The 15813-nt window shown below is 45.6% G+C and overlaps 1 protein-coding gene across 2 annotated transcripts in view; it reads left to right on the top strand.

Moving 5' to 3' along the window:
• Positions 1-15813, top strand: part of dnah5 (dynein, axonemal, heavy chain 5) — a 156480-nt gene that overhangs the window by 26667 nt on the left and 114000 nt on the right. For both annotated transcript variants that reach the window (XM_034202726.1, XM_034202727.1), the window contains 13 exons: positions 515-622; positions 1021-1106; positions 1572-1779; positions 1904-2017; positions 2178-2384; positions 2627-2707; positions 4610-4700; positions 10618-10763; positions 11376-11553; positions 11818-12072; positions 12283-12473; positions 12592-12685; positions 13300-13442. In XM_034202726.1, the coding sequence (XP_034058617.1) occupies positions 515-622; positions 1021-1106; positions 1572-1779; positions 1904-2017; positions 2178-2384; positions 2627-2707; positions 4610-4700; positions 10618-10763; positions 11376-11553; positions 11818-12072; positions 12283-12473; positions 12592-12685; positions 13300-13442 (1902 nt within the window). The remainder of the gene's footprint in view (positions 1-514; positions 623-1020; positions 1107-1571; positions 1780-1903; positions 2018-2177; positions 2385-2626; positions 2708-4609; positions 4701-10617; positions 10764-11375; positions 11554-11817; positions 12073-12282; positions 12474-12591; positions 12686-13299; positions 13443-15813) is intronic.

Below are 15813 nucleotides of genomic sequence, written 5' to 3'. Positions count from 1 at the left end.
CTAACTGCATGGAATTAAAACAGAGAACCTGCTCCATCAGTTGTTCTTCATGTGAGTTGCTCTATTGACTTGTATTGTTCAGTTATTTTTGCAATTTGCACGCAAATGTTTAGCATGTCCTCCAGTTTACCGAATGTAATTCTATTCCGTCCTGTCAAGGCCTAAGTAACTAGAGAGATTAAAATACATACAGAGGTTGACAGTGAACTGTTAAGTATATACATAATTGATGGTAAGCTTAAGGATATGGTATTACATTTCTCATGCACTCTGTTTGTCCTATGCTATTCTCAAAATCCTGATTAACTACTAGACTAATCAAACAGATTGCGAACATAATGACCCACAGTTGGTCAAGAAAATGATATTCAAGAATAGTTCAAAACAGAACAGCACTATTAGCTATTAGCTCAGGTTAACTACAGCAAAACCATTATGCAAAATGTTTAGAGGCTTATAAAGCTAAGTAGTTGTACATAATGTGCTTGCATGCCTGTGTTTTTGTGTGTGATAGGCTATTGTTTTGAACATGAAGAAAAAACACTACAGTTTCCTAGACCAGAGAAGAACTGACTTTGATGTTGACTATGAAGAATTCTGCAAAAGCACCTCTGAGCTACACGTAAGTCAAATATTACAGACACAACTTTCTCTATATGGTACAGTACAATGTATAGGCCTTCACACAGACATAATTGTTTCTGTTATTATAGTGATTAGGGCTCTGCTCGGATTGAAGTTATAGAGACCAATATTGGGATTGAGCTCATTATGTTCACACCTATGCCTTGCATGAATATGCACTAAACATCAAATCCAAACAAAACCCATTGAATTTCCGGTTGTAATGTTACAACAAGAGACAAAAAACAATGATTGGTACCTTTGCAAGGCACTGCACATCCACAACATACTGAGAACAACTTTAATTAGGCAATTACTGGGAATGTTCATTTGTATTTCAAAAGTTCCACTTCACTGTCTTTTTAATAAAGATGTTTTTTCCTTTGGTCCTTCCAGAATCAGCTGAAGAGTTTCATGGATAGCACCTTTGAAAAAATTCAAAATACAGAGCGAGCTCTGAGTGTGCTGAAGAAATTTGAAAGGTAAATTATTTATGTTTATCTTAACAAGTATTTTCAATCTGGTTCTCAGTAGAAACAACAAATCCTCTATTCCACAACTAATTTGTGATCGTTTATTGCACATTTAATACACATCGCATCTCAGTTTTAAACCAGTACTAAATGAATGGCTAAAATGAAAAACACAGCAGGACTCTAAAAAGACAGTTTATTTTGTGGAAATGTTGTGTTATTAAACACTGGTGTAATAATTGCATAGTCGCTGCATGTGAAAGATGTGCCTGTTCCAGGATCCGTGCATCTTAAGACATTTTCCAATTGTTAATAATTACATGTGTGTGTTTCCTGCAATAAAAAGTCAAAATGTCATGCCACAAGAAAGGTATTTCTGGATATAATTGCTAGAGTACCCTTTTAGTGTTAATTATATTATTCACTATTAATGTATTAAAGCATTCTACTATTTTCTGGCTCACTAAAAAACAGATTGGGCATCCCAGACCTCGGCATTGATGAGAAGTACCAGCGTATTCTGCAGAACTATGGCCGGGACATTGAAATGATCTCCCGTATCTACATGAAGCAGAAACTGGAGCCTCCGATTGGTCGAGACATGCCCCTTGTGGCGGGTCGTATCATGTGGGCTCGACAGCTGTCAAGCAGGATCCAGGGTCCCATGGATCTCTTCCAACAGGTACAATTGAACGTCTTCCTCTATGAATTGTGTCTTTGCCAATGCGATGTTTTTGTTAACTAACAGTACAATTGTCAGTGCATTTCCTTCTAAAGTAATACCTTATCATTCTGTCCTTGCTCAGCATCCTGGTGTTCTTTCCACTCCAGAGGCCAAAAGGGTCATTAGGAACTTTAACAGGGTAGCAATGGTCCTGTTGGAGTTTGAGATGCTCTACCATCACAGCTGGATGCAAAAGGTAGAGGGATGCATAAGTACCATTAAAATGTATAGTCCAAATAGGCCTACAACATGCACATACTATACATGTCGACACCATTTTTACCTTTTACCCTTTTTCTTTGTCTCTTTCCTGTCCTCACTAAACTACCCAACCCACCTTGACACATCCTGCCCAGATGGAGGTTGCCCGGGTTGGCCTGCAGGCCTCTCTGCTCGTCAGGTCTCCACAGACAGGGGAGCTGTTTGTAAACTTTGACCCAGAGATTCTGACCCAGATAAGGGAGGCGAACTGCATGACAAAGATGAATTTGGAGATACCACCATTTGCTGTTCTGTTGCAGCAGAGACAGGACACCCTGAAAAGGAACTACAACAGATTACAGGTTGATACTATTTAACACAGTTTTACACTTGAGCAAATACATACAACTTAAGTAGGTCATATTAAGACATTATGAATAAATATAAGGACCATGTCATTTTTCATATGTAGCCTATATTAAAAAGCATAACATGAAACATACACTATAAAAAAAGCTTGTGATTGAAGTTGGAATGCAAGTATTCTCAACAAAGCAAATATTGTCAGTGCATACAAACTGTAATCATATATTTCCCTTTACAGTTAGTGTTGAGTGAGAACACAAGAGTGCGGGCTAAGATTCAGAGTGCTTTTGAACAGCTGGCAATGCCACATGTTGCTAAGGTAAGATCTGGTGTGGATATAAGTGTATTTGTGTATTTTGAAAAGCGCTATATAAATTAAATACAATATTATTATGATATAATTCAAAGTTTATACTGTAATTATTTTGTTTTTATTATATATTGTATAGTCGTTATTACCAACCCAGTCTCACGACATTTCGTGTTATAGTCACGACATTTAATCTATTGATTCGTGTTCACCAACATGATTTCCCCCTTTTTTTTCGTGTCAAACAGAACGATTTTAAAAGCAATGTATTTCTATTGGTAGTATGTTTTCGTGCCTACATTTTAAATCGTATAATGTCGGACTTTTTTTGCCGTCTGTGAGGAAAATAAATGGGGCTCAGAGCCTCAGAATACTGAAATCTGTATTTTTAAAATCTTTTTTTCCTTCTAATTTGTTATTCTTTTCTAAATAACACACATTGCTTTTAAAATCGTTCTGTGTGACAGGAAAAAAGGGGGAAATCGTGTTGGTGAACACGAATAAATGTCTTGACTATAATACAAAATGCCTGAGACTGGGTTGTTATTACATATGACTATATGTTTTGTGTGTTTTGTATGTATTGACACATTCTAATTAAAGGTACAACTGCCCAATATATAGTTGGCCTATTATTGTAAGGATTTGTGTTCATAATCAAATGTCCAATAGTTCTATGACTTTAAGAATACAGAAAAGGTTAGGGCTCTAGAAAGGTATGACAAAAAATACACATTCTTTTTAACTATTTTAATTCAGTGTTGGAACGGTTGGAACACAGGTGTGTAATTAGCCAACTCCTTCGGTCCCAGGTGTTCCCAATTCCTGTTTAATTAATCATTTTAGAAATGTGGCCCTGCCCTTCTGTACAGTCCTCTTGTATTTTAAGATGGACCTCGAGACTTAGAAGTGTGCATTTTAGGCACTTACATGTGTTTAATAGCACAATTGAAACATTTTGGTTGCATAATGGATAGGAAGGAATACTACGGTGGCCCTGAAGTGCAAGCCACCACAGCATTTCAGGAAACACTACAGCATTTCAGAAAACACCACAGCATTTCACAAAACACTGCAGCATTTCAGAAAACGCCACAGCATTTCAGAAAACACAACATAATTTCAGAAAACACCACAGTATTTCACATTGGACGGAAAGGGTATTCCTTTAGGGAGAACACTTCTTGTTTGTGATTTGTGAAATGCTGTAGCGTTTTGTGAAATGCTGTAGCGTTTTGTGAAATGCTGTAGCGTTTTGTGAAATGCTGTAGCGTTTTGTGAAATGCTGTGGTGTCTTGCACTTCAGGGCCACCGTAGAATACATTTAAATTGGCGGTAATAATTGGAAATACGAAGAAGAAGAAGAATAGGAAAAAAAGCGACACTGAGTTTATGGAGGATTAAAGTGACTGCATTCATTTTAGGTTCAGGTGAGCTTTCTATAAGTGAAACACCTTTTCACTGGGTAAACACGTTTTATAATAGGCTAATTAGGTTAGCAAAATGTATGCTAGCATAGCTTCCGTAAAATGTATTTGTTAGCTTATTATTCCGGTTGAAATGATAACGCAACGTTGTCTGGGTTTTACCGGTGAAACAATACATATTGTGTGCATTAGCCTTTGATGAAGCGATGAATACAACAATCCTGTCTGTCTCTGAAACCAATTTTGCCTATTTTCACTATTTTATATGTCATTTTAGGAGGCCACAAGCCAAAAATGTGCACTGATCTAGGCAAAGGGTCCTTCTGTGTGTTACTGTTGTGTAGACTTTAAGGACTGGTAGAGCACATTTAGCTGCTTTTTCATTGTTTTAAGTTATTTATGTAACACTAACATGTGATATGTGAATCTTTGACAAAAAGAGGTAGTGTTCAAAGTGCATCCTCATACATTACTGATTTCACAGGTGGATGAGGCTATACAGCCGGGATTGACCTCAATCAACTGGACATCTATGAACATAGACAAGTACATTTGCCGTATTGACAAGGCTTTGGGTAAGCAAAATATCTCGCCAAATCAATAACCCACATGCTGACAGCTTCTGATAGGATTAACATTAATTGAGTGTGTACTTGCTGCTTGTGTGAGTTCTATTTCGTCCCTACTGACCGCCAGAGGCGGTGCTTTAGTCCATCGCGCGCATGCGCAGCTCAAGTACCAATAACAACAAAGTCACCTGTGACCCACGTGAAGGACCACAGATCCTCTGACGACACCGGCTGATATAGCCGGTGTCGTCAGAGGATCAGAGGATCTGTTCCTTTCATCCTCATCTTCACGGTACCCTCTCGAGGGTACCGTGGCTACATTTTTGTAGCCTACAGCGTTCAGGTTTGAACGTATGATCTGAGGGATTGCACTGCAAGCAGCTGGCCGCGTGTAGCTTCGTGACTGACAGTCGGAGCTACGGGTTTTTAACTTGTCCTCCAGGAGCTGTGGCCGGCTGTGCGCTGTGCAGAGCCTCGACAGACAGGTTCGTGTCAGCTTGTTACTGGTGATGGCTGTGTCCCTGCACCCTCTCCCAGCCAAGTTGTCCTGATTGCTGTCTTATTTTTTGTTTGGCTTGGACTTTCTGGTGACGACAGTGTTCCCGCTTCCTCTCCCATAAAGTTGCCCTTATGCTCTTTTGAAAGTTCTGCTTGTGGCGTTGTGCCCGAGCTATCATTAGCATTTGAGTCCCAGCTTTGGCTGTGTCCCTCATTCAATTTAGTATGGAAAGCCCAGAGTGTCATATTTTAAACCCGTTTTTCGTTTAGATGCAGAGAGTAAGGTAAGTACTTTCTATTTCTTAGAAGCTATTATCTGGTCTTAACATTTGTGTTCTGACTTGGTTGCTTGATTGTTAACAGCAGCCGCTTGGCTAACACCTTGCTGTTAAGCTTAAGCTTGCTGTTGAGCTTAAGCTCAGCCGGTGAGGGCAGTGCTCCCGCTCCCGGTAACATAGGGTTTGATTGCAGTAGCGCTAGATCGTTGTATTACTGCTCCTAGTACTAGACTCCTAGCACTAGGATGATATGCAGAGAACATCTTCACTGCGGGTGCTGTGTGCTCCGCATGTGCGGTTACTACTGTAACCATGGCCTACGGTTCTATGCGGGCTGTTCTCTTTCTTAGAAGCTAATTATCTGGTCTTAACATTGTGTTCTGACTTGGTTGCTTGATTGTTAGCAGCAGCCGCTTGGCTAACACCTTGCATCTACTGTTAAGCTTCATTATTTAACTCAGCCGGTGAGGGCAGTGCTCTCGCTCCCGCTCCCGGTAAACGCATGGTATGGTTGCAGTAGCGCTATATCGTTGTATTTACTGCTCCTAGTACTAGACTCCTAGCACTAGGACGATATGCAGAGAACAATCTTCACTGTGTGTGCTGTGTGCTCTGCATGTGTGGCCATTAAGGAGGATTTCATCCTCCCAATATTATATTATCTAGTGGGCAGCCGTTTGGCTGACACTTTTAGGCACCGACCACAGTTACTACTGTAACTAAGGTTCTAAGCCGTAAGTACTGGCCATAATCACTACTGTAACTACGGTTCCAAGCCGTGTAAGTACTGGCCATAGTCAATACCGTAACTACGGCTCTATGCTGTGTAAGTACTCGCCATAGTTACTACTGTAACTACGGTTTTAAGCCGTAAGTACTGGCCATAGTTACTACTGTAACTACGGTTCCAAGCCGTGCAAGTACTGGCCATAGTCAATACCATAAACGGCTCTATGCTGTGTAAGTACTGGTCATAGTTACTACTGTAACTACGGTTCCAAGCCATGTAAGTACTGGCCATAGTTACTACTGTAACTACGGTTCCAAGCCGTGCAAGTACTGGCCAGAGTTACTACTGTAACTACGGCTCTATGCTGTGTAAGTACTGGCCATAGTTACTACTGTAACTACGGTTATATGCCGTGTGAGCACTGGCCATGGTTACTGCTGTAACTACGGGTCTGTGCTGTTCTCTTCTTTAGAAGCTAATTATCTGGTCTTAAACATGTGTGCCTGTCCCCCCCCCCCCCCCCCCCCCCTCTGTTGACGCCCCTCCTTCGGTTGGCGCACCTCCTTCGGCTGACGCACCTCCTTCGGTTGACGCACCTCTGTATGAGGACGCCTTGTCGCTGGTACAGACTCGTCGCCAGGTCACCACTAACGGAGGCATGTAGGAGAGTCCTCCGTAGCGTACCAGTTGAGCCAGGGGAGCTGTTTAGGTCAGCTGCCCTGGAGGCACTGGAGCGTGCCGCCCAAGCTAGGCAGACCACGCAGCAGCTCTCGGGTCTTCGCAGACCTGTGCCCACTCCCAGCAGGCCCAGGGGCCGCTCTAGCAGCCGCACTCAGCTGCCGGATTACAGGGGTGATCTGCAGAGGTCTTAGCGGCGCGACCCAATGACTTTCGTGCCCCAGGTCGCCCGCCTTCCAGGCGGCCTTGTGCCCCAGAGCCTTACCGGCGCCTCCCAAGAGGCTCCAGGGACCGGGGGGCTGGGCCCTGAAATCCCGGGGGCGGTCGTCGGCTGCTTTCCCAGCAGCAGCTCAGTTACTGGGCGGTCTGTACTTCCGTCCCTTGGGTGGTTTTCACCTTAACCCAGGGGTACGGACCGCAGCTCCGGCCCCTAGCCTTCGGCTGGGTCTAATTGACAGTCGTCAGCGATCCGGCAGGGGCCCTAGCTCTGGCCCAAGAGTTGTCCGTCCTTCTGTCCAAGGACGCAATCAAGCCAGTAAGACCCTCTGCTTAGCCCAGGGGGTTCTACTCGGCGTACTTTCTCGTGAGCAAGAAAGTCGGCGGATTTCGCCCGATCTTGGACCTCAGAGGAATCAACAGATTCCCGAAGGTGCTGCCATTCTATATGCTGACCACTGCATATGCACAGGTGGAGTGATTCTCAACCGTGGACTTGAGGGAAGCCTACTTCCATGTGGGCCGGGCAAGATGGTGCCTTATATTTAGTTCCTCCGGCCCTTGGGCAGACTGGCAGCTGCCTCGGCCGCTGAGCCCTTAGGCCCGCTGTCGTTGCGCCCCATGCAGATGTGGCTGAACAGCCTTCACTTGGACGCCAAGTGGCACAGGCACAGGGAAGTCAGGGTGTTGCAGCATTGCCTCCACTCTCTGTCACGCTGGAGGGGCAGGGCCTATCTCCTAGTGGGCGTGCCCATGGGCGCCATCCCATCCCGCTAGGAGACCAGCACCATAGGTGCATGTCTCTCAGGGTGGGGTGCAGTGCGGCAGGGCAGGACCGTTCAGGGTCAGCGGTCTGCCCAGGAGAGTGCGCGCCAGGTCAACGTGCTAGAGCTTCGGGCTGTGCAGCTTGCACTCACGCACTTTCTACCCCAACTGGGGGGCAAGAATGTGCGTGTTCCTTGGGGACAGCATGTACATTGTTGCTTAGACAACAGTCCCTTCTAGATAGTGGACGTTCTCACTCCACTCTGAATTTATGTGGCTGCGATTTCTGCCCGACATGTTCGGGTCGACGGCGCCACGGCGGGGTGCCACAGGTCGGTGTCCCTCTTTATGAGAGGGGCTTTACGGCAGCGTCCCCCTAGCACCCCGAGGGCTCCGGCTTGGGACCTGCCCCTGCTGCCGGATGCCCTATCATCTCCTCCCTTCGAGCCCGTGGCCCAGGGGGGGGCTTAGGTGGCTGCCCACGAAGGCAGCATTTCTGCTTGCCATAGCCTCAGGGAAGCGAGTCGGGGAGTTGCATGTCCTCTCCATAAACAATACATGCCCGAGGTGGGACTCTCAGGCGTTGCCCTTTGGGCAAATGTGGCATTCCTGCCCGTGGTCCTTCCACATACCCACTTCAATCAGCCTGCCCAGCTGGCACGCTTTGACATTCAGGAGTACGGCACGTCGAAGTTGCTGTGCCCTGGGGGTGCCCAAAGGGCGTATATTAAGGCTACTGCCTGTATACGGCAGTAGGAACAACTCTTGATTTTGCCCTGGCGGCACTAAAGGAGGTTATGCCCTCTAACCAGTGGCTGCCCCACTGGGTTGTCGATACCATCTCACAGGCTTACGGGGCCAGTGGCCGCCCCCTGCCATCAGGCTGAAAATGCCACTCTACAAGGAGCATCTCAACATCTTGGGCTGCCCTGAGGGTGGTGCCCCTGGAGACCATCTGCGCCGCGGCGTCGTGGGCGTCTTCTGGCACATTCTCCAGTTGTCATCAGGTCAATGTCGCCACTCCCCATTCTTTGGGCGTGGTCCTTTTGCCGAGCTCCGCTGTTTCCAGTGGTGAGCAAGGGCTTGGATTCTTCATGACATTGTTGGTATAAGTCATCCAGTGCTTAAAGCACCGCCTCTGGCGGTCAGTAGGGACGAAATAGAACGATAGTTACGGCTGTAACTACGGTTCTATGAGTCCCGGATGACCGCCAGAGTTCCCTGTCACTCAGAATTCTTGTGTGCTCGCGAGAAGATTCTGGGAACAGATCCTCTGACGACACCGGCTGATATAGCCGGTGTCACGTGGGTCACAGGTGACTTTGTTGTTATTGGTACTCGAGCTGCGCATGCGCGCGATGGACATATCCAGTGCTTAAAGCACCGCCTCTGGCGGTCATCCGGGACTCATAGAACCGTAGTTACAGCCGTAACTATCGTTCTCTCTTGTCTTTAGTAACTTGCATACTCTTTTCTGTCGCTCTATGCTCCACTCTCTCAACCCCTCCCTTCCAATGCCTGCCAACTTGTCCACTCAAAGAGCCGGCTCTTTTAAGTGAACGACGGGAGCCGGCTCTCGCCCGCGAACGAGCCGTTTTTTTTGTTTGTTTTTTGCGGAGGGATCTAGATCGGCATGAAGGCACATTGTGCAATGTGCACATTTCCCCGCTTATTACATGGCCACATTCTCAACAAAGTAACGACATGACTCCCAATATTAATTGAAATGCTTTTATGGATTTAGAAAATGATTTTATTGATTTAAAAAATAGTTTTATGTATTGATTTAAATTGACATGCATCCGCTAAGAAAAATAGTCCGTTGTTACTGTTTGAACTAACGTAGCAACGGCAGGAACCGCTTCGATAGTGTTTTTGAGGAGCTTTTTGATTACAGATTTGAAAACATCGTTGCTTGCTTTAAAAGTAGCACAATTCATTATGTCAAAACTTGGAAAATATCTAGATATCCCTGCCCTAATGCCAAAGTAACTGCACACTGAATATGTGTCGCCGTTTGATGTCTATGTCTGGACCGCTGCGTAAAAAGGAGGGTTTCTGCCCCATTACTTCTCTTCTTACTTCTATAAGAATACAACACGGAGGACGGAGATCTCTTTTTCTCCCCCTCTTCTGACAGCCCAGCAGCTGATCTCAGAGCACGCTCCCCTCTCATGCAGGGGGGCGTGGTCAGCTGCAGCTCACAGAATCAGCCCCCTGCAAAAACAGCGCTGGAAAGAGCAAATAGAGCGAAATGAGGCATGGCTAAAATGCAGGATCTGTTTGGTATTTTGAAAAAACAACTATATTTATATATTTTATATAGGTCAATACAGTAGCCTCTTTTTTAAAATAGTTTTTATAGGTGTTGCTATCTGTTTTGTGTAGCGTGGTTCTACAAGCAAGTCAATGCATTCATTGGGTGGTATAGAGTTACATGGGTCTGTAAATGCAATGAAAACAATTGGCCACAGCAAATCATTTACATTAAATATGTAATTTTTACTTTAGAATACTTCAGTACAAAGGATGTATTGAATAATTTAAGTGATATATGTGTACACATATAAATCATTAGTCAAAATAGGGCTACATTTGATTGAATTAAAAGGTATAATATGTGGTAAACTGAAGAGCCGTTTGGGAGCCGAAAGAGCCGGCTCTTCTTGGTGAGCCGAGCCAAATGATCCAAGAAGAGCCGGAATTCCCATCACTAGTCCACTGTCACTGTCTGCTTCACTTTATTTTGCTTCTTCAGTGAACCTGGAGCTGACGATGGACAGGGTGAATGACTTGGTGGAGTTTAGGATAGATGCGGTACTGCAGGAGATGAGTGCATCCACATTGTGTGTCTTGCCAGAGGATGAACCAGTCACCTGTGAGGAGTTTGTTCAGACCACCAGGGTAAATAAATACATAGTCTCTTTGAATAAAATAACAATATTAGCCTGTAATTATTACATTTTCACCAACCCATCTTCTAAGTCATACAACATCCCACCCCGTGTGTTATGAAAGATGATATGACAAACAAAAAAATGTAATCACATTCATAAAAGCGTGTGGATGAGCACCCGGTGGCTCATTTATCAGTCAAGGCCACAGGTCATCTATCATGATTATTCATTTTATGAACTAGCTGCTAAGATATCACCACAAAGTTATGATGTCAGTGACTGACTGCAGACAAAGCAATATAGTGTAAATAACAATGATGTTATGTACATATTGAATGATGAAAATCCCAACCAGTAGGATGTCCACTCTTGTGTATAAATCGCTGACAGAAATTGAACCTGACATTATTGGATTTTGTGCCCAGATAACATAATTACAGTTCTGTATGCAGGGTTGATTAAAGTGTATTGAAAATAATTAAGCAGTGCTCATGTCATTTTCATGTTCAAAATCATGCCCTTGGTATATTGAAAAAATCTGTCCTATAATATGCTATGATATGCTGCTGTGCACTACCCTTCTTATAGCATAATTCATGTTTATGTTATATTTGTATAGGATATGTGCATAAGACAAGCCCAGAGTCTCCACACTAAGAGTTCACTAGTGGAAGAGGCTGCTAATGAACTGATCAACATGCTGCTGGAGTTTGACCATAATCAGAAAGAGGAGCTGGAGAAGGTCGAGGAAGAAAGCTGTGCTGAGAGCAAGACCATAGACCACCTTGATAGTGAAGGTATACTCACGTTTTCCTTTTGTGATCAAATTTGGATACTTTAATACAATTTGTATAACTTTATCATTTTAACCCCCTATGCCTAACATATATCTTTAGAAATAGGTAAGACTTCAATCTCAAGCCCATATACTGATAAATAGGGATCCTGTATAAGTGTCTGTATATATATATATCAAGTTTCAGCTAGTATTGTCATATGTTAAAGGCGTGGCTAAAGGAGTTTATGTGCAGAATAGTAATATGTCACCTTTTGCATCTCAGGTGAAGATGAATGCCGGTCAGAGGGCCGTCTCTTCTCTAGAAACACCTTGCTGCCTCCTGCCAGCGTTGGCCCTTCTTCTCCGTTGGTGAGGAGGAAGAAGAAGAGGGACTTGATGGAAGTGATGGAGGAAGAAGCCCAGGAGCTCCTTTCCTACTTCAACCACCGCAATGTGGATGCTTTACTCAGATTGACGCGCAACACCCTGGAGATGCTACGCAAACGCATCCACGCCTCCTCACTCATGCATTTCTTGGGTGGGTCCAAGTGACATTCTTTTGGGAGGCAAAACTATTATCAAATAATGTTAAGATTATCCTCGTTTTCCCCATGTAATTAGGTACAATGAATCTATCTAGTGTGGTAGACAATTATGTCCACTGAGCTCATAAGATCAGTGGACAAGAGAAGGTACATTTTTGGCTCACACCATGTTTTACCAGAGCTTTTCTTCTGTCCACTCGTAGTTGAGAGTGACTCACGTGTAAAAAGCAGCGGTCAGCAAGCAATCTTCAGAGTAGATGTGACCCTCTCCATTCCTAACATCGCCATGGTTCCTGCTTTGGAGGAGGTCCAACAGGCTCTAAACCGGGCTGTAGAGTGTGTAGTCAGCGTCAGCAAAGGAGTTGGTCAGTGGAGCAAAGAGAGGATCTCCAAGGTGAGTTTGATCTGATGAAGGAGGCAATGATTTCTGACAAGTGATGGATTTAAAATTCTGACACACAAAAAAACATGTCTATTATAGTGTTTTCAATACTTATGTTTCCCTTTTGCAGAGAAAAATGAACGAGAGGCGGATGGCTGCTCTGAAACAGGACAGTTCTGAGAGTGAATCAGAGGATGGATCAACCACTTACAGGAGCCTGGCTGGTATGAGAGGACACAAGACCTTACCCATCTTTTCCTCAGGAGTTCAACAACTCAACACTGACTGCAGACTGATTTCTCCATAGTGTTCCCAACATGTGGACCAGAACATTAATTATTAGCTACTGCACCACAGTCACTTGATAATCAGATCTCCTTATTTCACAGTTCAGCAGAGCAAAACCCCTCTGACTATGAGCACAGAGAGCTATGGAGATGTGTTGATTGAAATGTCAACCAGATGTCAGTGGCTTTGAAAGGAAGAGGTTTAAACAAAAGAGATTTAAAAATCTAATTTGGGCGAAGCAGCCATTTCAGTCACATTGCACCCCGGTTAACTTAGAGGTAATGTTGTGTAACATGAAAATGGGTGATCAGGCTGATCTTTATTTTTTCTAAGAGAAAAGTTGGATATTAACACATTATAAACACATGAGAATCACATATATTATTTAAAAAACCTCTTGTGATCAAGTTATTGATCAGAAGAGAGTGATTTAGATTTTAGGTATTTCATGCACACAAACATTAAAAGCGTTTTACGGTTTTTTTTAGGTTAATTTATGTCTGATACATTCACAAATCACACAAAGATTCTTTACTCTTAACTCTTTCAGATGACAGCACCTCAGATATGTCAGCATCTGTGATCCAGGCTATCCCATTCCAAGCTAGAAACTACTGCAAGAGTGTGTCTGAGAACAAGGAGATAGTGAAACTAGTGTCTGTTCTCAGCACCTCCATCAGCTCCACCAAAAAGGTACACGTTTGTACGTATGTATTATTCCCTATCTGTGACGGTTAGATACTACTGGGACCCCAAAACAGAGACTGAACAAAAATAAAGTTTCAAAGAGTTTATTTCACCAAGTAATCCAAGGCAGGTACTGACGACAGGGAGCTTGGCTGGCCGTAGTAATTCAAAACAAAGCTGCGGGAAAACGTTCCCGATCAAAACTAAAAAATAACTCCTTAAACAACTGCAAAAGACTCCAGGCTGCAGAAAGGCACTCCGGACCGCGGGACAGCATGAACAATACTCTGGCAGAGAAGTGAGGTGAGGGCCAGGCTCTTAAAGAGCAGGTAATCAAGTGAGTGGGGACAGGTGTGCCTCATCTGCAGCCAGGAGTAACCAGCCACGCCCCCCTGTCACACACCAGCCCTGCAGAGACAGAAAGACAGTAGTGAGGGGTAAAAGGAGCACACAAGTAAAACACAAAAACAACAAAAGCCCCATGCAAAACATAACATTACCCCCCCCCTCAACGGACGCCTCCTGGCGGCCTACCAGGACTATCCGGGAAACGGACATAAAAGTCTCTCAAGAGTTTTGGGTCCAAAATGAGCGAGCGAGAAACCCATTGTCGCTCCTCTGGCCCATACCCCACCCAATCCACTAAATACTGGTATCCACGGCCCCACCTACGAACCTTCAGCAACCTCCGTACAGTGAAGGCCGGGTGGTTGTCGATGAGCCGGGGGGGTGGAGGGGGTTTGGTCGGAGGGCAAAGAGGGCTGCAGGAAACTCTCTTAAGGAGTGACACATGAAAAGTGGGGTGCACCTTCAAGGCAAGAGGCAACTTAAGCCTAACCACACTAGGATTGATGACCCGTTCTATCTCATAAGGTCCAATGTACCTGGGAGTGAGTTTCCGAGAATCCGTTTGAAGAGGGATGTCACGGGAGGAAAGCCAAACCTTCTGGCCTGGTTGGTAATCTGGAGCTGGTCGTCGATGACGATCCGCCATCCTCTGGTTCCGGGCGGAGGTGCGGGTAAGAGCTGCCCGGGCTTCACGCCAGACTCTGCGGGCTCGCCGAAGATGCCCCTGTACCGAGGGAACTGCCACCTCTCTCTCTTGAACCGGGAAAAGGGGAGGTTGGAAGCCGTTGGAAGCCATAAAGGGTGACATACCCGTGGCAGAGCACACCAGGGAGTTGTGGGCGTACTCAACCCATGGCAGATGAAGAGACCATGAGGCTGGGTTTCGAGAGGCAACACAACGAAGAGCCGTTCCTAGATCCTGATTTGCCCGCTCCGTCTGGCCATTGGTCTGGGGATGGTACCCAGAGGACAAACTGGCCGACGCCCCCAATGCCCGACAAAAGGCCTTCCAAACTTGGGAGGAAAACTGCGGACCCCTGTCTGAAACAATATCCTGAGGGATACCATGCAGCCTAAAAACATGCTGGGTGAGAAGAGTGGCAGTCTCAAGGGCAGAAGGTAGTTTAGGCAGGGGGACGAAGTGCACAGCCTTCGAGAAACGGTCAACGATGGTCAGAATAGTGTCGTTCCCGTCTGATGGTGGGAGACCAGTCACAAAATCCACCGCAATGTGGGACCAGGGCCGGTGGGGAATGGGAAGTGGGCGAAGAAGGCCAGCGGGGGCCTGATGTGAGGCCTTGCTGCGGGCACAGACGGAACAAGCTGAGACATACTCCTTTGTGTCTGCGGACATAGTGGGCCACCAGAAGCGTTGTCGAATAAGGGCCAAGGTCCGATGAAAACCTGCATGGCAGGCAACTTTGGACGTGTGTCCCCACTGGAGCACTGGAGATCTAACATTGGGGGAAACGAACAACCGGTCTGGTGGACAATCCTGAGCCGCTGGATGGTCCTCCTGGGCCTCCTAGACCACCCTTTCAATCTCCCATCTAGCTGCTCCCACGACACAGGAAGATGGCAGAATGGTTGCATCTCTTGAGTCCTCCACTGGGGAAGCGAACTGCCGGGACAAGGAGTCGGCCTTCACATTCCTGGAGCCAGGCCGGTAGGTCAAGGTGAAGTTGAACCGTCCCAGGAAGAGAGCCCACCGAGCCTGGCGTGAGTTGAGCCTGCGTGCAGAGCGAAGGTAAGACAAATTCTTATGGTCCGTCCATACTATAAAAGGATGGTTGGCTCCCTCCAGCCAGTGCCTCCATTCTTGAAGGGCCAGAACCACTGCCAGCAACTCCCGATTACCAACGTCGTAATTCCTCTCAGCAGGGGTCAGCCGACGAGAGAAGAACGCACAAGGGTGGAGCTTCTGGTCTGCGGGGGAACGCTGGGATAAAACTGCCCCCACTCCAGAATCAGAGGCATCCACCTCCACCACAAACTGGACCCCTGGATCAGAATGAGAGAGCACAGGAGC

The sequence above is a fragment of the Gymnodraco acuticeps genome, unplaced genomic scaffold (genome assembly GCF_902827175.1).
Source record: "Gymnodraco acuticeps unplaced genomic scaffold, fGymAcu1.1, whole genome shotgun sequence".
Taxonomy (NCBI): domain Eukaryota; kingdom Metazoa; phylum Chordata; class Actinopteri; order Perciformes; family Bathydraconidae; genus Gymnodraco; species Gymnodraco acuticeps.
This window is presented reverse-complemented; position numbering and strand designations above follow the sequence as displayed.